This window comes from Apaloderma vittatum, unplaced genomic scaffold (genome assembly GCF_000703405.1).
Source record: "Apaloderma vittatum isolate BGI_N311 unplaced genomic scaffold, ASM70340v1 scaffold7409, whole genome shotgun sequence".
Taxonomy (NCBI): domain Eukaryota; kingdom Metazoa; phylum Chordata; class Aves; order Trogoniformes; family Trogonidae; genus Apaloderma; species Apaloderma vittatum.
The window spans coordinates 37,343-58,760 of NW_009734567.1; the positions used below are offsets into that span (position 1 = coordinate 37,343).

Genomic DNA, 21,418 nt, shown 5'->3' on the forward strand with positions numbered 1-21,418 from the left:
GTGGGAAGAAAACTAGGAAAAAAGAATGACACAGTTTGAGGATTAAATGATCCTGAACGAAAAGCAAAGTCTAATAAACTTCAGCAAACTGAATTGTAAGTACCAAGAGATCAGGGACTTGAACTGCAAGGCCCTGTCAGTCCCATCTGCTGAGTCCAGAATGAGTTCTCCACTCACTGCTCCGGAGAATGACATTACCTTTGAGTAGGGCAAATTACAGCTAACCATTTAGATTATTATCTCTACTACCACACCAACTGATACTGAGTTTGTGAGCTAACACAATGTTTCCACTCTTTCAGTTCAATAGTAGAGTGGGTGTATGGAAATGTCATCGGTTTGGCAATCAATCAGCTTATTAAAATCTCTGCTTAAAGGCCAAACAGGTTCTGTTATGCTGAATGAATAGCAGCTCCAGCCAAGCCTGGAAATGAGATGGGAAACTATTGCTGCTGCAGGCTTAAGAAAAACCTTTCTTTCCATTCTGAAAGCAGTTAGGGTGTGGTTTAGCTCCTTGCCTTTCTTACCAACATGTGGGTTTGTATAAGAAGATGATACTTGAGACTTAAAGAGGAGCATTTAGAAACTTTTCTTGAGAAAGTTGGTGATAGGGAACAGAGGGGGATGTGTTTTCCTGATCTGAGATAGGCTGCCAAGGAAACCTTTGGTCCTAACTACTCATGAATGGGGTGTTGTACTTTGAGGACAGTTTGGTGACTCTGTGGTCACTGATAGTTGCCTGTGACATCTGCCAGATGCTTGCAGACATCAGCCTACAGCAGTAGAGATGGGCTATGCTAGACCTATAGGCACCCAATAAAACACAGAAATGAACTCTCTGATCCCATTCCCATGAAGGGATTTGATCTCTTCTGAATTAAGGAGTGCCTGAACTAGCAGTCAAGTGTGAAAGCAGACTGGCTGTTCCTCTCTTTTCCCTCATTGTCTAACCCAGGTACCACTCATACCACTCATCCTCACTACTCAGAAAAAATTAAATCTTATCTGAGGAAGTTGCTTGTTGACTCTGCTGTAAAAAGCCTCCAGTAGCCCTTAAAAAAGTGTATGCATCTGGCGATAGGGCAAGAAGGATACTTTTCCACTGCAGAAGAAAATCATTAATTGAAGTTGTGCACCCAAAATTCACCATAAAATTTATATGGATCTTCCTGAACTTTCAAACTTGAGACAATGGGAAAATAGGATTCAGTGGAATATTCCGTTATAGGACTGAAACATATATGAAAACCAAACAAGTGCTTCCAATTAAGATTGATGACTGACAGAAACAGAAGAACTTGCCCAGTCATAGGAGTGCTATTACTGGAATCTTTTCCCCCATAAATAAACCAGCTGAGATGCAAGCCTAATATTAAATATGATTAAAACAGCGCCAATTTCCCTTATGCCTTAAAACCAGCACCGGCCGGCCAAGCTCCAGGTAATGTTACCTATGTTCTGTAATCAACATTTCTGCTTAGAAAGTGTCTGAGTTCCCCAGCAGGAGAACAGGGAGTAGCTACATTTTTCAGTAAAGCCAGGAAAACTCTCTATTTTCGCTCCCTTATACCTTTAAGCCAACTCTGGAGCACTGCAGCAGATAAAGTTAGCAACCAGGCAAAGTTTTTCACTAACCTATGAGCTGTAATTTTTATGAAGATTCTTTTTATTTGGGATTACCAACAGTTTGGAGTCCATCCAGCTGGAGGGGAGCAGCATGCACTTGCATCCATAAGACTTTCTAAACTGCAAGAATTTAGCCAATGTATAAAACAGAAACCCTGTCCAACATTAAAGTTGTCAACTTGGAAAAGAGAGCAAAACTGACATTTCCTTCCACAGACAGAAAATTTCTACAGACAGAAAATAAGATTATTTTGGAAATGGGTAAATTACTCAGTTGCACAAACCTCCAAGCCAGATTCACCACACAGTTTACCAGAGAAAGGAGAAAAGTGCAAAGTCCTGAAGGGACTAGGAAAGCCCTGAAGCATCCCGTTCCTGGCCCAGCAATAGCATGGGCAAGGCATCCTGACAGTAGGGTGTGCAGACATTTATGCTGTGGCTATAGGCTCTGAAGAGCATTGATTTGGATCTATATATTGAAGATTTTTCAGGCCATGTTAGTGAGCTACTTTTATCTCCTAGAGGTATGTGGAACATGCTAAGATACAATGCAAAGGAGAGGCCTTTCCTAGACATCTCCACTAAACACAGTGCACAGTGCCCTGCATTTACATGCTTTCCATAATGTACCAAAGTACATATGTACTCAGAAATGGAAAATTAAATACATTAAGAATATTTTAATCTAATGAAGACGCAGAGTGGCTAATACACTCTGTGCATGGTAATTCCCTGTGTATATATTTCTCTTCTATTTTGATCTAGAAGCTGGGAAAGGCTTTTATCTTTTGGATTTTTTTGTTGATAACACTTCTGGAAATCTTAATTTCAGTAGGTGGTTCTTCTGGTATTCTTAATGATCAGAAGCTCCCCTGGCTTCCCCAGGGGACAATGATAACTACAACTGTGTCATACTAGTGTCAAATAACGTGTTTGACTGTGCAGAAATCGGCGGGGGGAGCCAGGATAGATGAGGCAACTGGCTAGGTAGATTATCACCAACTTACCAAGATATTGGTAGACTCTAGCTAAGCAGCTAAGTCCCTTAAAGGGTTTGGTTCCCAGCTGACCAGTTTGGCAGTTCCTTATTTGTTGAACTGCAATTCAACCTTTCCTTAAAAGGAAGCAGAGTGAATCCATTCAAAGCAAATCCTCATGCATCATAGCTCTGCTCCTGTCTCTCTCTCTGAAGAGAAAGAGTTCACTCCTGTTTATCGCTGTCTCCTTCTCTGAACTGGGTTTATTCTGTATCTTGCATGAGTCTCAGAGCCCCAGCAAACACTGCTGGCCAACGCTTTTCCCTGCGAATGGCAAATACTAGATTTGAGGATCTATAGCAAGAGCTGATTAATGGCAGACATAGTCATTTGCAATTCCTTTGGTTCACAGTAAGCCATTCCTCCTCAAATTCACCTCAGTCCCTTCAGCGCTTTTATGTCTCCTAAACTGCAACTAGGTAGAAGGGCAGTGAGGTTTCAGTGATTAAACTTATTTACTTACCATACATAACAGCTGGAGCATCTCCACATATCTGGGGAAAGAGACAAACTTTCATTAATTGCCATCAAACCAATGCTGAAGTGTGGGTTGCATAGCTTCAGTTATAGGAGAGGAACAGATAGTTTGTATTAATGAACTCACACTTTTTCTGAAGACATCAGCTCCTGGGCAATGAGGTAAGCTCTGGACTGGCCTTCTTTCTGTCAACAGCAGAAAACAAAGACAATTAAGAGATGTTTTACTCCAATAAGTGAAACACTGCTAGAGAGCACTTTGAACTTACATATTCCTTCAGTAAAAACAGTGACCAGGCTTTTATTTTTTGTTTAGAGTCTGGCATCCTGGAGTCCTTTCCATGACACGATGTTTCCACAATTCAAATACTAGTAATATAGTACACTATAATAGCTGCTAAGGCAGATGTGAAGTTTGAAAAATGTGTTCTTATTGAAAAAATAGAGAATTTTTCTGTGATTTTTACAGGTCCAAAATTTGTCAGAGAAGCAGGAAGCACTTAGCTTTGAATAGGCTAGCTTCATGGCTTCTGAGGCTCAGATCATAGAATAATAGAATCATCAAAGTTGGAAAAGACCTCTAAGATTATCAAGTCCAACTGTCAAGCCAACACTACCATGACCACTAAACCATGTCCTGAAGTGCCACACCTACACGTTTTTTGAACACCTCGACTTCGCTGGGCAACCTTTTCCAATGTCTCACCACTCCTTCAGTAAAGAATTTTTTCCTAATATCCAATCTAGACCTCCCCTGGCATAACTTAAGCCCGTTTCCTCTCCTTCTATCACTGGTTACTTGAGAGAAGAGATCAAAACCCACCTCACTAGAATCTCCTTTCAGGTATTTGAAGAGAGTAATAAGGTCTCCTCTCAGTCTCCTCTTCTCCAGACTGAACAACCCCAGTTACCCCAGCCACTCCTCATGAGACCTGTGCTCCAGACCCCTAACTGGCTTCATTGCTCTTCTCTGGACCTTCTCCAGCACCTTGAAGTCTTTCTTGTTTTGAGGGGCCCAGAACTGATCACAGTGCTCAAGCTGTAGCCTCATCAGTGCCAAGTACAGGGGCACGATCACTTCCCTACTCCTGCTGGCCACACTATGTCTGACACAGGCTAGGATGCTGTTGATCTTCTTGGCCACCTGGGCACACTGCTGGCTCATGTTCAGCTGGCTGTCCACAAGCAACTGCAGATCCTTTTGTGCCAGGCAGCTTTCCAGCCACTCCTCCCCAAACCTGTAGAGTTGCCTGGGGTTGTTGTGACCCCAGAGCAGGACCCTGCCCTTGGCCTTATTGAATCTCATACAACTGACCTTGGCCCATCGATCCAGCCTGTCCTGATCCCTCTGCAAGCCTTTCCTAACGTCGATCACTCAACACTCCCGCTCATTTTGGTGTCATCTGCAAACTTACTGACAGTGTACTTGATCTCCTCATCCAGGTCATTGATAAAGATATTAAACAAGACTAGTCTCAGAACTGAGCCCTGGAGGATGCTACTTGTGACCATCCGCCAACTGGACTGGATTCTGTTCACCACAACTCTCTGGGTTCAGACAGTTTTTAATCCAGTGAAGAGTATACCTGTCTAAGCCATGAGCCCCCAGCTTCTCTAGCAGGGTGCTGTGGAAGATGATGTCCAAGTTTTCTCTTCTCTCTCATGTTCTCTGCACAGGCATAGCAGAGCGAATGAAGGGCATGTGTTTCTTTCTGGGTCATCTGGCCCAACGCTGGCTGCCCAGCACGGCCTCTGGAGACAGGCCTGGCTCCACAGCGCCCAGAAGCAGAGTGCATTTCCCTAGCAGGCCAGGCCCACTTTTCCTTCGCATATGCACATCGTCACACTCTGTGATTTCTCTTGTGATTAATACGTCTTAGTCAAGATACAAAACACAGGGACCGCACTGTCACATGGCCTGTCTAGGGCAAGCTTGAGACAGTGTCTCTAGGCGTTGCCTGTCTTGTGTTGTTGAATTGCTGTTTGTTTAACCAGGAAATGAACTCTGAGACTGACGACAGTGTCCGGAGACAGACTTCTGGGAATAGGGGATAGCAGGGATGCAGGTCCCTCAAGCATCACGTTTCTGAGACAAAGTCTAAGCGATTGTTACAACACTGCCAAGCTCCCACCTTCCTAATAATCTTTACTTGCGGCCAGTCCTGTGCCCAGCCCTCTGGTGTGGTTCCTTTACAGTTTCAAATTCAGAAGCTGCACTCCAGGCCTCACAACATGCCCCTGCCTAGCAGATGGAGGCCGTGCAGCCATGTAGGGACCCCAGCTTTCTCCTTCGCTGAGTCTTCTTGTCTCATAGTCTCATCACTCCATCCTCCCCAAAACCAAATGGCTAATAAAATGTTTTCAATATACAGTACAAAATTGGAAAATAGGAACCTGAAGTATCTCCCCATTCTCTCCATTCTGAAAAACATGGTGGTGCCAGGAAGGTCACAAACACAAAAGCACTTTAACCAGGTTAGGAGCTTGTACAGTTGCTACAGCTCAGCTGATCAGCATAACATGCTGACATGGTCTAACTGCATCTCTTCGTGCATTTTCCTATGTGTGTGTGTCTTGTTTCACAAAATCCTCAGGGCAGGTGAACTGTAGCTGAATGGTAGCCAGCACAAGAGTGCTGCTGTTACAGTCAGAGGCAGACAGCCTTTGTCAGCTCAGCCTCTGAGCTGAGTGACTTCATATTGCCGCTTCTGGTAGTTATTATGAACTGTGTAGCAGTTCACAGTGATGTCGCAGTGGTGTCAACAGTAAACTGAGTCACTACAAAACCAAGTGGCTTTTTCAGTCTGGCTTTGTGAATCAGTGAGAGAGAAAGAAAAGCAGTCCACAACTCCTGTCTCCCAGGCTTCTTCCTTTAAGAGCTATTCTGCAGTTCTCCTGGGGAATCTGTGTAATTATATAAATCAGGAGCTGTCCCTTGACAGGCATCTGAATTAGGTGCTTCCTCAAGGCACACAAATCTGTCATTTCCAACTCCACTATGTTTCAGTTTTGTGTGTGTGTTTTAATATGTGAAGGTTAAAGGTTTGCAAAACAGAGTGATTAATGGAGTCTGGAAACCCAGCCCACACAGTGGAAATTGATAAGGAGCAGCAGAGACAGTTTTATGTACTGCTGCCATGAGACAGTAGCTGCCCTGCTTGTTGTGAGACCTTTGAGGCTAAGCTTTCTGTTCTCCGTTTGTGTGGGGCACAGGTCCCTTCCATCTGCAACACTGGGTTGCTGCTCCCCTTTTCATCTGCTGCTTTTTATTTTCATACCTGGGAAAGGGGTGGAGTGTCTTACTCCAGTGGTGCCTTCTCACAAGTACAGCATTAGGGATCATTTCTTTATGACGTTCTCCTTAATGCCTCATGTTCCAGGAGTAGTATATAGTACCATATAGTATAGTACCATATAGTAGTAATGACCACCTCTCCAGTCTGACTAGGATTAGATATATCAAACCTGAAGTCCTAAATGATTAGCCAGAATGCTAATGGGGTTTCATTGGCATAAAATCCAGCCACATCTAGTCTGAATTCCTTTTTCTTTTACACCATTTTGCTCTTGTTACATGCTGTTCACTTTGCTACAGACCTGCATTTAGCCACCAGGGTAAGATCACATCTCTCCTATGCTGGCTGTATACAGTTCCTGGTAACATATTGCTTAACCTGACAGTATTTGTGTACAGATTGATTTACTTTTAGATTTCCCATACCGTCAACTGGCAGACAGATCTGCGTGTTGGATCAAAAAAATGTCTTTATGTTTCAGCTATGGCTTTATTACTTGTCCTAGGATTTGTATTAATTTAATTCTTGAATGCTTTGTAGACTATAATTCCTACAGGTTTTCAAGCAGATTAATATTTTCTTATTATTCTTCTGAGATTTCCTTCAGTTCTTCAAATCAGACTCCCTCCTATGTTTACAGAACAGTTTAAGAGATTGGTTTTAATTGCTCCTTTGCCTAGTAGCTTAATGTAGGGTTTGCTAAATATCATTCCGAATTGTAGCAGAGTTCTTAAAGTAGTTGCTGTTGCTACGGTATTCCTAGCACCCATTTTACCCAGCTGCTTTCTCCTTCCAAAAGCACCCTGTAAAAAAGATTCAGCCTCTTATCACTGTGGTGCAAACTGTGCAGTTGATCATAGGCTAAATGCCTTCCAGTGACTACTGGGGTTATTTTTAAGCCTTTTACTTTGTTTGATGAGCATAGCTTTAGCATGTGTGTGACACAGTCTGAATCAAGCAGTGTGATGGAAGTAACTCGAAGCCCTGTCCAAGGCAACATATTTTATGTGTTGCTACAGGACAGCCTTCATGGCTTTCTGCAGAACGCTGGAGAAAATGAATTCTTAAATTGGCAGATAGGTTCCTGCTCCTCACCCATCCCCACAGAACCCCAAACTTGTTCATCACTGTGTATTTCTGCAGAGAATTTTCTCACCACCATGGGGCCTTTGCTGCATCTCCTGCTAAGGTTTGTCCCACAGGTGTTTGCCCTTCCCCAAGCTTAACCTACTTCCCCACATAGAGTCCTGGTAGGAAGGCAGATGCATTCCTGATACTACAATCTCAGTGATTCACTTTAAAGGCTTTATGTTTCTACAGTGAACCTGACGGCTAGCACCTAGCTTTCTGCTTTACTTCCAAATTCTCTGGATCCAGCCCAAAAGTCATTTCTGCCCCCTGCATCCTTATCTTCAGCCAGACAAAAGGTTAGGTGTGGTAAAGGGTAAGGTGTATTTTGGGGCTCCCTTCAGGTTTATAACAATTGAAGATTGTAGGAGGTCAGTCACAAAAGGGATCAACTAGCCATAAAATCCAGTCTTAAAAAATACCTACAAGAAAGGAACTATCTGAAGACTCTTACTTGAAGATTCTGACAGTGAAGTGAGAAGCACATGCTGTGGAGGGGTAGCTGATGATCCCGGATATACAGCATTTTCCTCAAACTATTAAGGCAATTAAAAAACTCAGATAATAAACAGCAATAGGTGAAGCCTACCAGCATGTGTTGATTTTAATCCATTTCAAATCATGGAGCTGAGCTTCCTAAAAGTAGAATTTCAAGATTATATTCTGTCTATTTCTATTCGTCATTTCATTTAAAACTGGAAATTCTGAGACTGCTACAAAAAATAAGTTCTGCCAAAGCGAACTCAGTTTGAAGTTGGTTTCTAATCAAACCTGAACTATTAAGCTCATTTCCCCTTTAATTCCTTTAATACTTATTAACTGGGTGGGTCCAAGATGGATTTATTTGTTTTTAAAAGTAAAAAACAATCATGAAGTTCAAGTTTGAATCTAGCTCAATGATGAGAGGAAAAACCTGTGATTCTACATCCTGGACTTTGAGCATTTGTCTAATGAGTGAAGGTTCAGAGATGGGATAAAAAGAAAGTCCTTATTTCATTTGGTACAAGGTTTTTGTTCCTAACTGGAATCCCTAATTACAGGAGGTTTTTTCTGTAGGCAGCTCAGATGCCATCATATAACCTTGAAATCCCAGTACAGAAAAGCCATGTGTCACCTTCCAATAAATCAGGAGGGATTTGATTAAATGAACATATATAAAAGACATGTGAATGAGAGGTGGCCCAGGAGCTCTTCTAAATTAGCTTAGCAGGAGGGAAAAAATGAGTCAATCTCCGTCAGCGGTGTAAGTGAAGGACATCACTTTTTATAAGCCAACCAAGCAGAATCACAAAGGTTAAGAAAACTTACAGCATTCACTACCTCTGAGTTCTATATCTTGTTATCATATGCTTGCAGACTGAAGAGAAGGAAATAAAGTGCTTATTTAACCAGAAAGAATTAATTTTCATTGTTAGTCTTCTATAAGACTAAAGAAGAATCAAAACCACCTGGTGACTTCTGGTGACAAGTGCTTAGCTTCTCAGGGTCTGAGGTACTCCCAGTGGAATAAAGGCTCAAATTCAAAACACACCTCCTGTTTTACATTTCTATACGTCCCCATTCCAAATAGTTTTTAAGTAATAAAAATTTCTCTAACGTAATAAAGATGAAACCCCTCTTTGTTTGCTCTTTAAAATAAAGCTGATAACATAAAAAATACTTCAACCTATATTATTGGCTACAATTCAAATTGCTTACAGAACAGATGTTCCAGCAGGCCCTAAAAGTTTCTCCACACTCATGTGAATGTGGTCCCCAGGAGAGCAGGGATTCAAAGGAGACAAGCTGTTGGAACAATACCAGGAAATGTGTGTAAAAAGCTATTTTTTTAAAACTATATTTATTTATAAAAATAAGCCTTAAAAAGAAACATGAGAGGAAAAAAATCTCCTGCAAACTGGAAGTCTTGAGATTCTCCAGCAAGCAGGACCGGAGAAAGCAGGTGAGAAAAACCAAAGCATGCTGCTTGCATTTTGGTGCAGGAATTCATTCATGACAGTTAAAAACTGCAGGCAGAATCCAGCTCAGTTCAAATGAAAATCATCTATCTGAACACAGGGAGAAGATTTTATCACCTAGACTGTTTCCTGCCTTTATTTAAACTACGTTTCCCTGAGGAGGAGAAAAACTGAAATCAAACCACAAACCCCAGATTTGTGGGTGCATATGTGTTTTCTAAATCCAAATTCAGCTCCTAGTAGGCCAGCCCCAATTAACAAGATTAGTTCCTTTTGAAATCTGTGGTACTATTTTTGGCATCCAGACCAACATGTCTGTGCCAGTTCTCCCCAAGTGACAGTGCTTCTGAACTCTTTCATACTGTACAGCCGCTCTGTGTTGTCCTGAGAATTTTGCTCCAAGACATACATCACTTCACTGGGGAGCTGGATTAGTTCTTTCCGCTCTCTCATTATAGGAGAGGAGTTTTGACACGGCAGCTAACGTTCCCTTGGCACCCAGAAGATTTGCGTGAGAAGACAATAAAAGGAGGCAGGAGCAGGAGCATAGGAAGAACAATCTTCTGTCAGCCCTCTGTAAAGACACCAGTGCTTTCCGAGACAAGAGCTGTGGACAGATGGAATTTATCTCTTTCACTCTTAATTACTGTGAACTGGAAGCCCTTGTCTTTGACAGAGAATCTGCAGCGTGGGCTGCATAAGACCTTGGAAGATTCCCACATCACTATTATTCTGTGGCTGGCATGGGCAAAAGTCAACAGTTAAATATATTGTGTCCTTCATGTCAGAACCCTGCACTGCCTGTTTTCCCTAGGAAATTGTGTCTTCCCTGGCCGTCTTTTGATTATAGAATCATAGAGTGTTTTGGGATGGAAGGGACCTTTGAAGATCATCTCATTCCAACCCCCCTGCCCTGGGCAGGGACACTTCCCACCAGACCAGGTTGCTCAAAGACCTGTCCAACCTGTCCAACTTCCAGGGAGGCGGCTGTCACAGCTTCTCTGGGCAACCTGTGCCGATGTTTCACCACCCTCATCGTAAAAAATGTCTTGCTTACTTATAGTCTAAACTTACCCTCTTCTAGTTTAAAACCATTACTCCTTGTCTCGATCTTTCTTACAGGCCCCCTTTAAGTATTGAAAGCCCACCATAAGGTCTTCACAGAGCCTTCTCTTCCTGAGGCTGAACAGCCCCAACACACTCAGCCTTTCTTCATAGCAGAGGTGCTCCAGTCCTGATCATTTTTTTGGCCTCCTCTGGGTCTATTCGAACAGGTCCATGTCCTTTTTATGTTGGAGGACCCAGAGCTAAACACAGGTGGGGTCTCAAGAGAGCAGAGCAGAGCAGAGCAGAGCAGAGGGAGAGAATCACCTCTCTTGAGCTACCTGGCCACGCTTCTTTTGATGCAGCCCACAATATGGTAGCCTTATGGGCTGTGATTGTACATTGCTGCCTCATGTCCAGCTTTTCATCTGACGCTCCCAAGTCCTCTGCAGGGCTGCTCTCAATCCCTTCATCCCCCAGCCTCTATTGATACTGGGGATTGTCCTGACTCAGGTGCAGGACCTTGCCCTTGGCTTTGCTGAACTTCATGAGGTTCACACAGGCCCACTCCTCAAGCTTGTCCTGGTTCCTCTGGATGGCATCCCTTCCCTCCAGCGTGTTGACCGCACCACGCGGCTTGGTGTCATCTGCAAACTTGCTCGATCCCACTGTGTGCATCATTGATGAAGGTGTTAAAAAGCACAGACCCCTGAGGGACATCACTTGACACCCATCTCCATCTGGACATTGAGCCGTTGACCACTACCCTGTGGTGCGACCATCCAACCAATTCCTTATCCACCCATCAAATCTGTACTTGTACAGAGTAGTAGGAGTGTCTTGATGCTAGGTGCCCTCTAACTGGATATACCAGATGTTTCCTTTAACAGATTGGGTACTGAGGACAGCTGTGCCACACAGGGTTTGACAAGGTGGTTCCAAGGACCCCCTTAGTCTCGCCAAAGTGATGCCTGCCCCAGTAAGGCTACAAGAACAAAGATGCTCAAAGGTGACTTAGTGCCACTTCTCATATCTGGATCTTTTCTTGGTCCCACATACCAGCATAGCCCCCTGACTTGGCTTACTAAGCAAATGGCTTAGCCAAGGGTGAAATTACCAACCTCTTTTTAGAGTCTGCAGCTAGAGCCCAATAATGGCTAATCCTCCTGCAGGCAAAATTATAACAGGCAGATCAGATTCTGTCTCCTTTCCTGGCCTGCTTCTTGGCAGGGTAAATAGCCACGTGCACTAATTCATCAGTCAGCTTGGAAATATGGCCTGTACTCTGATGAGGCTGTTGTAAGACAGCTCCCCAGGAGCTTGTGGAAGTCTGGTCCTGTGTACTGTGATCCTTGCTGACAATTAGCTTGGAAAACAGAGACCAGCCAAACAACCAGACCCGTTTTAATGTTCTCTACCTAGTTTGTATTCGTCTGAAGAGTGGGAGGGTTACCTCCAGTTACACTCAGGCACATACTTGTTCTCTAAGTGTCACTTTCTGTGACAGCTACATGTTGTAGATACTGCAGCACAACAGAACAATTCAAATGCATGAGATGCAATAAGGGCGACATTTAGAAAACCATCATTTCCTCGTGTCTTGGGTAAAACCCTACAAAAATGGCAATAATACGGTTTTTAGCAGCCTTGAATTTGCTTCCAGGGGCATAGTGATTGCATACATCCCCCTTGTGAACTCTAGTCACAATTTTTTGTCACTTCTCCACTGGAATCAGAGCTAAGAGAGCCCGAGAAACCTGACCAGCTTAGATAACATGCTAGAGTATGCTCTGTAAAGGCTGGTGGTTTGCCAGCTAGTAGATCTGAAAGGAAAATTATTTTTCATTTAACAGGGAATGTCAGAAATTTCAAGGCTTTTCCCTTTCCAAAACAGTGTGAAAACAAACAACCAAAACTTCATGAATCTTAGATGAAAGAAGATAATGTTGCTTGCAACTGTTTCATTTGTGTCACATCAGCAAGGAGATCAAACCAGTATCTTTTCCACTGGCATCAGAGGCAGCTCAGCACCTTGCAGAGTAGACCTAGAAGTGATACAGCATACAGGGAAATCAAAGGACGCTATTCTCCCTTGCAGATTAGAGCAACAGCAATTTCATTTGCCCTTCACTGTCATTCCACTTGCTGTTTCCTTTTCTGTTTCTCAAGAACTGTGTCCTGGCAAGGGGAAAATTCTGTTCGCTACACCTGCTGCTAAACAAAGCTTCACATTCTGGAAATGCATGAAGAGAGCTGATCTTCCTAGACTCAGTATACTTCTAGACTCAATATACTTATGCTTCTCCTTGACAGAGCTTACCCTTACTCAGCCATTATTTGATTTTGCACGTACATCTGAACAGACTTTTGCAGGCTCTGACACATGCCTGTGACGAGACACAAGTCATCTACAGTCAGGCACTGGGACATCGTGCAAAAATGAATGGCAGAGAGAGGAGTAGGAAAACAGGATTTGCTTTTTGCTGTGCAGCTTTAGTTCCTGAGGCTCAGATTGAAAGGCTTCAGAAGGACATACCCATTTGTTGCATGCGTACCACACGGGCTGTGCAGTGGGTGCTTGTACTTGTAGAGACACAAGGTTAGATTGTGTCGATGTAAAACCTCATATTAGATTTTAAGAACACACGCACAAGCTGTGAAAAACAAAGATGAATTTGTGCCTAAAACTGCTTGATGCCATTTCTTTAAAAACTGCACTGTTAGCTAGCTTAGTGGAGGTTAAAATGATCCTGTATGGTCTTAAGCTGTGGGTGGTCATGTTTCCATGGTTTTCTCCATGATTTGCTTAAGATTTCTTTATTCATCAGAAGTCAGTAAAATAAACCCAAACATGAGTGCATTTTCCCATGATGAGAGAATTTTGAAATGGCAGAGACCTATTAGTTAATTTGCTCCATCTCTCAGTCAATGCAGAATTGGTCCAAATAATGTATTTGTCATCATTTTATTCAATGTGTTTTTAAAATTCTCAAGATTGCAACTAAACCCTTCTGTGACATTTGTCCTGACATCCAAGCCAGGCCTTTCCTGCTGGCTTTGTTGCCTGCACTGCCCATTTTAGGACTGTAACCTTTAGCTTTTTGCCACATGCTCCAGGGCTAAATTGTTGCTAGTGCACTAGAGGAGTAAAGCATTGATAGCTCTGACATTTCTAACTGAGCACCAGGCAAAGAACAGAGAGCTGAGAATCTGTGGTATTCTCCAAATTGGTTATCCCTTTCCAGGTTTCATGCATTCCCCATTTACAGCTCTTTTACCTTGTTGATGAGACTGGGATCACTAGGGCTGCTCTCCTCGTCTTCTGAACTCCTCTGTTCCTCATCTGATGTGACGACCTCCACTGGTATCACAGAGACTGGGCACACCTTGTAGGGCTCAGTGTAGGCACTACACAGAGACAAAACAGATTAACTCACTGGTGTTATTCCCACACAGTAGCTATTGCTCAGACTTAACAAATCCACGCTCAGAGATAGCCAGTCAGGGGGAGGGAAATACCTGCAGACCTGCTAGGCTTGGAAGGCAGGATCTGAAAGCGGCAGCAGAAAGTTAACTGAACATACTCAAGTTTCCCGAGAGGACCTCATGTTCTGGCTTAGTTTGGAGCAAAAAGTTCATACTTGGTTGCAACCAGAACTGCCTTGTTCCTCCCTAGTCAGCCCCTCAAAATGGGTTTAATAAAATCATACTAACGTCTCAGTGCCCATTAAAAATAGAAGTTAGATATTGTAACAATAGGTTTTCTGGGAAAACATCCAAAGGTTGAGAAGAGTATAACTGTAATACCAATGGCATCAATTAAAGCACTAGGTACTCAAATGGCATCAATTAAAGGACAAGGTACTCAGATCCCAGAATCCTTGAGTTCTTTCAAGGGAATCTGAATTCAGGTCCAGAAGCTTGGAGAAAGCGATGCTATAATAGTACTGGATCTGGTGTGTAATACAGGCCAGTGGCCCAGCACTTCCTTTTAGAAGAAATAAATAAATCATGTTTTAAAATTAAAATTCTCAGCGATTTCAAAACCTCCACAAAGCAGGATGAGAGGTAGGTTCCCCAGATGGTGCCTGTCCTTTGTCTTAGAACTGTGTCTTTTCCCAGTGATTTGAATATGCCTAGCTTCAAATTCCAGATACTGGATCTTGTTTAACCACTGGAGGCAGTCTTCCAAATTTTGTTACTCTGCAAGTACTCGCAGGGTGTATTCAGGTTGTCCCTTCCTTTTTATCTTTTATATGAAATAGATGATGATCTTGGTGTCTCACCTCCTATCATTTAATAACTTTAAAGTCTCTGAACTTTATCCAATTATCCATTAGCATTATCCACTTTAACATTTTATCACCAATTTAGCACCAGTTTCTACTAACAGCCAGTTTTAGTACTGTTCTTCACACTGCAACACAAGATTCAATATTCTAGCACTGCCAAAAGAAGTGCCAAGTATACCAGTGGTAACAGCCATCTATTCCTACCTGTGTTTTTACATTCGAAGATCATACTGGTATTTTTGGCCGTAGTATCGTTCTGGGAGCCTACACACCACAGTGGCCCCAAGCCTTTTACATTTCCAGAGGTAGATTCCAGCATTCAGCCACCAGGGCAAGCCTGTTGTCGTGAGAAACAAAATCTGACACCTCTGTGTGTTCCAGTAGACATCTGGGCCAACCAGGTCGGTCTGTAGCATGGACCTGGCTTACTCAGTGTATGTGATTTCTTTAGTTCTTATTTCCTTTGAAACATTATTGATTTGCTTTTGCAGCTCTGCCTCGTCTCTTTATTTTTCTTCAATATCCCACTCAGGGATCTCAGATGTGAACAAATACAAAGCTTCAAAGCCAATCCTACAGTGACAGAAGGCTGGGCAAAGATGAGTTAATGTTAGTGGGAGGACAATGAAGAAAGATACTCCCAAGGCCACTGATTAAACTCTTTTTAGAAAGGAAACTCCCTGCATACCTGAATTCATTTCCAAGCTGCAAACAGGGATCTGTGTCTCCCATGCACATGTGGCTGCCAGCCTTTCTTTTGTGCCGCTAGCTTTTCCTTCATGCGCAGAGTCAAGAAGCTCTTGCAGGCTGCCCAGTGCATTTGCCATGGCTTGGCAAAGGGTCACACACGAGCACTGTTCTTGAGCATTGTCTTCTCTTGTTTGTTATTAGTGTTTGCTGTTTTTCAGTGTGGGTGGCAGCACTGCACTCCCAAAAACCTGCCTAGCTACGACAAAGGGGCCTCAGCACAAGTGAAAGCGAGAGCAAGGCAGATACAGGAGGCTTGTTAATAGCTGTATTAAGGATACAGCTCAGGAGACTTATTAATAGTTTATCCAGTCTCTCTCCTTATTCACATAGCCTTTCTGCAATTTGTAATTGTTTGTCTCAGTAGACATGAAATGAAGGCTCTCCTTTCTCTCTCTCTCTTTCTCTCATTATAAATGACTGCATTATGTTAATGTAAGAACACATTATAATTTGGGAAGAATGCCCCGGTATACTAGTCTGGTAGTCAGTATGAACGGCATTATTAAAGGCTCATACAGTCGCAGGCCTGCAGTCCAGTGGCACTGGTGTGTGTTTCAAGAGAAGTCCCAAAATGTTATGGGTCTCATTTGCATAGGCAATCAGCATAGGCATGTTTGTGCCACCCTCTCCATCCTGCCCTTCTCCAGCCACTGCAGCAGCACTCAGGTCTTCACTTCTGGGACTGCTCTATACTGTCACAGAGGTCTTGGGCAGTACACCTTTCCTGATGTGTTTTATTCCAATCAATTCACATCCTTTCATCCATTTTACACGTCTACCCTTTTGTGGTCTCCTAGCAATCCTAGTCCTGAAGACATGATCATTGCCCAGGAACTGATTACCAGCTGGGCAGCTTGGTTTTCACTAATCCCACTGCCAGGTTTTAGCTAGTTTTGTGCAGCTATGCACATTGTCAGCAATGTTCTTGTGCTTACTTGTGAGATTTCACCTACTATGATGGAAGGTAAAAGGATCTAAGAATAGTCATGTTATCCTAATACTGTTAAGTTGCTGAAACTTTGAGAGCTATTCCATCTAGATTTGTCCATATGTGCTCTGAAATTGCTCTTGAAACACATTTGGAACAGACAGTAGCTTTTTGAGGCAAATCCAGTATGATTCTCAGCTACCCTAGGTACACAGGTGACTGTCTTCAATGAGATACCAATGTCAGTTCATCTGTCTTGATGCCGCATCCAAACTGATCTTGAACACCCCAATGATGAGGCATCCACAACTTCTCTGGTAAACTTGTTCCAGTGTCTCATCACCCTCACACTAAAAATTTTCTTCCTTCTGTCCAGTCTAAAGCTACCCTCTTTCAGTTTAAAACAGTTGTCCATTGTTCTGTTACCACCAGCCTTGGTAAAAAGCCTCTCCATCTTTCTTGTAAGCTATTTTATAACTTAAGCCCCCTTTATATATTGAAAGGCCACAATAAGGTCTCCCCAGAAGTTTCTTTTCTCCAGGCTGAACAACCCCAGCTCTCAGCCTTTCTTCACAGGCAAGGTGTTCCAGCTCTTTGATAATTTTTGTGGCCCTCCACTGGACCAACTCTAACAGATCCATGCCTTTCTTGTACTGGGGACCCCAGAGCTGGATGCAGTACTCCCAGTGGATACAAAGGCAGAGATGATTAATAATCTACTTGCAAGTTTCATATAAGTAACTGCTTTGAATGATCTCTCCTAGTTTGTCCCTAGCGTCTCTGGGCATATACTGCATATCTCTGCATTTCTTGTTTTGATTTCTATCCTGCAGAATAAGGGAACACTTCATTCTGAATGCACTCTTGAGCTTGTCATTACATTCACTTCTAGGGCAACTCTTGAACCTGTAGAAGATGGGATCTCTGGGTAGCTACAGTTTACAGAAGTAAACTTTTGGTGCACTACTAGAATCCAGTTAGTGACAAGTTGTACTGTTAAACTAATTGTCTAGCTGCATTTCCAAGTATGAAAATCCTGAGCTCTAAACATGACAGCTTTGTCATGATCAGTGGAGTCCCTAATTACAGTTTAGTTGGTAAGACAAAGAGACATTGGGTCCTTTGGATGCATAAATATCTTGCTGTGTTTAAACCTCACACTTTATAGAATCATAGAATCATAGAACAGTTTTGACTGGAAGAGACTTTCGAGATCATCGAGTCCAACCTTTTCCTAGCTCTGTCAACACCACTAAACCATGTCCTTCTCTTAAGCACCTTCAGGGATGGCAACTCAACCCCCTCCCTGGGCAGCCTGTTGCAATGCCTAACAACCCTCTCAGTAAAGAAATTCTTCCTAATATCCAACCTGAACCTCCTTTGGGGCAATTTAGGGCCATTTCCCCTCACCACTAAGGAGAACAGACCAACCCCCACCTCTCTGCAACCTCCTTTCAAGTAGTTGTAGAGAGCAATAAGGTCTCCCCTCAGTCTCCTCTTCTCCAAGCTAAACAGCCCCAGATCCCTCAGCCATTCCTCAGAGGACATATGTTCCAAATCCTTTACCAGCTTGGTAGCCTGCCTCTGTATCCTCTCCAGCACTTCAGTGTCCCTCCTGTAGTGAGGGGCTCAAAACTGGACACAGGACTTGGGGTGGGGCCTCACCAAAGCCGAGTACAGGGGCATGATCACCTCCCTGCTCCTGCTAAAAACACCATTCCTGACACAGGCCAGGATGCCGTTGGCCTTCTTGGCCACCCGGGCACCCTGCTGGCTCATGTTCAGCCGGCTGTCCATCAACACCACCAGGTCCTTCTCTGCCTGGCAGCTCTCCAGCCACTCCTCCCCAAGCCTGTAGCGCTGCTAAGAGATGTTGTGGCCAAAGTGCAGGTCCCGACATTTAGCCTTATTGAAACTCATGGAACTGGCCTTGCCCCCGCAATCCAGCCTATCAAGATCCCTCTGCAGAGCCTCCCTACCCTCAAGCAGATCGACACTTCCACCCAGCTTGGTGTCGTCTGCAAACTTGCTACGGATGCATTCTATCCCCTTGTCCAAATCATTGATAAAAATGTTAAACAGGAGTGGCCTCAGTCCTGAGCCTTGGGGAATGCCAATAGTGACCGGCTGCCAACTGGATTTGGACTGATTTATCAGTCAGATAAGAACATCATGAAGAGATTGTGAAAGGCAAGGGTTTGTGTTCAGGCCTTAATTTCCCAATGTTCACAAACATGGGAATTGGGCATTACATTCCCAGGTGCTAAGAATGCATAACCAGTAAGACATGATGTTACATCAAGTCTCCGTCTTCACTGTGGTTTGTAAACTTTTTGTGGCCTGCCTCCTTCAAGACAGGCTGGCCTGAGAAGTTAAGAAAAGAGGGGTGCTCTTTCCTGTTAGGTGCTGATATTAAGGTATCCCCAGAGCTCTCAGTTCTGCTTGATGATAACTGTGAAGTATCCATTCCTCACATCAAACGGCTCTTTATACATCTGAAATGCAGGTAGTTAGGCTGTTAAGATGTGCTGGCAATGTCTCTTCAAATGCCAGTGCAGTAGATCCATCACAGTGTCTACAAAGTATGATCATATATGTTGGGAGAAACTTATATTCCTGCCTTACAACTGAAGCTGCTCAGACAGTATAAGCAGGCTAGAAATTTGTTGGTCAGTCAAGAGCAATTCAGCATCTCCCTGAAGCAGCAAGCATTTGTGTAGCATTGAGACGTTGTGTAGTTTCGGTGCCACGGTACTTCCTCCATGTTAATCACATGGCGAGGAGCAGCGCAGTGGGAGACTGCTGTGAGTGGACCCATCTCCAGGGCAAAGCAAGAGCAGTGTGACCAGTGAGGACATCCAGATCCTCAGATCCTGAGCATCTCCTTCATTCTCATGTGTCCCTTCAGAGACAGTGGACTTTTTCTAAAACTGGATTACAGTATTCCAAAATGCAGTTTCTGGAAAAAGAGTGGCTTATCATTAATCACAAGAGTGTAACACACTGTCACCAGCCTGCCTGATTAACTTCCTTGGAGTAAACTGGTTTCTATTGGAAGTAGGTTTCAATATACTTTCAGTCTAAAGATCGGTATGAACAAGCGCCGCACTTCGGGAACCTCTCCTGTGTTCACAGTTGAACCAAATCCATAATGTGTCTGCATAAGGTATATACAGCGTAAAGGACAATCCAGTCTGGGAATACTCAGAGTTCAGGCATGGGATACCTTGCTTAATGATTTCCAGAAACAGAGTTCAGGGTGTGCTTTGGTTTTAAACATCATGTCGGTGTTCAGTTAATGACAACCGGAATTACCTCTCTGTCGGCTGCCTTCCTGTTATCTTTCACTCTACATCCCCAGTCAGTGCCAGGACAGAGAAAGGGAGAGTATTTGAAATCCTATCTTTAATAGGATTTGGGAAAAAGAACAACAAAACAAGAACCAAACCAAACAAAAAAGAACAACCTTTTTTTTTTTCTAGAGATCCTGTTAATTTCTCTTCTTTTCATCAGTTGCAAACTGCCGATTAGATGATGCAGCTTAATCACCACAAACATATTGGAAAGGCCAAAGAGCCCCCTGATTTATTTCCTAGAAATTTCATAGGACTTCAAAGTGCATGCAAACAAAGATCAAAGCAGTATTTGGTCCAAAATGTCACCACAAGATAAGAAAGCAGTAGAAGAGGCTAGAAACCACATCCTACAGTGGAACAACTGCTATTAAAAGCTGGTTTTGCCAGTAATTATCAACACATGGCTCACCATATTCACTGTTTCCACATACTGGGAATAGGAAGTAAGTGAACTCTCTGGATTTCTGGGTAAATGCTGACTTCTGCTCTGCCTTTTGTAGGGTTGTTCTGTCTAGGATGCTTTATCCATTCGTTAGAGAAACTACACTTCTGTATTACTAAAAGACAATTACTTCAACTCTTTGCTAAAGAGAGGTAGGGCTGTTGAGTTCAGTTATGCCTAGATCCACCAAAGCTCTGAAATGGATGTCAGTTATGGCCCTAAACATTTTTCTGTGTGGATTGGTTATTTAATTGACAATTATTTGCCCTGAGTAAGAAAAACAGGTTTATAGGAACTACCTAGGAAGGTACACGCACTTATTCTCTTTCTGTGGAGTATGTCTTCTACAAGTTTAACCTCCCTGAAGCCAACTGACTGGTAATGAGCTTGACACATCAACTCAGAATCAGATATGCTCAGTTTATAAATGACTAGTAAATTGCTGCTGTAACCTTCCCACCCATAGAACCCACTCTGTGCCCATTTTAACTCCTCTGTCATACGGATCTTGGCTCGTAACTGGATATAGTATACTGAATGCAAGAGGGAGATCAGAATCTCACCTGGACACAGTTGGGTTATGCAGAGCCCACGTATATAAAATCTCTTCCATCCAGGGGGAGGAACTCCTGCTGCTCCCTCACCCTCTCCCCAAAAAACTCTATTATTGGACCAAATGGATCAAATGCAACTTTTTTTCTTCATGTAATATCCCTATTCCTGGCTTTATTTCAAGTCACATGTCTGCAGTCTTCCTCAGACAGTGACATCCTTATTGCAAAAAATTAAAATTATATGAACTCAATGCAGTCATGGTAATTGGGAGAGGCTGAATGACCCTGTTTTAATAAAAGTGATTATTTATTTTCTTGTATCCCTTTGTAAATGATTTTTTTAATTCATTCCACGAAAGGAAGGCTCATTACTGAAGGAAATTGATGTCCAAATGCACTTATAGCCAATAAAAGGAAATGCCTATCAGAGCAATGTGTTTAGCCAGTCACTTCCCTGTTACAACAGATCATCAGGGCAAATCGTGCAGCTGAAGTCTGAAAAGGGCAGGAAAACTGTGATGTCTGCTAAT

General features: G+C 43.1%; 1 protein-coding gene across 1 annotated transcript in view; it reads right to left on the reverse strand.

The window, feature by feature from the left end:
• FGD5 (FYVE, RhoGEF and PH domain containing 5) overlaps window positions 1–21,418 on the reverse strand; it is a gene marked incomplete at its 3' end in the record, with an annotated part of 77,096 nt that overhangs the window by 37,293 nt on the left and 18,385 nt on the right. Inside the window, exons 3-5 of the mRNA XM_009876326.1 lie at window positions 13,845–13,974; window positions 3,268–3,326; window positions 3,127–3,157 (exon numbers count right to left, since the gene is read on the reverse strand). Of these exons, the coding sequence (XP_009874628.1) occupies window positions 3,127–3,157; window positions 3,268–3,326; window positions 13,845–13,974 (220 nt within the window). The remainder of the gene's footprint in view (window positions 1–3,126; window positions 3,158–3,267; window positions 3,327–13,844; window positions 13,975–21,418) is intronic.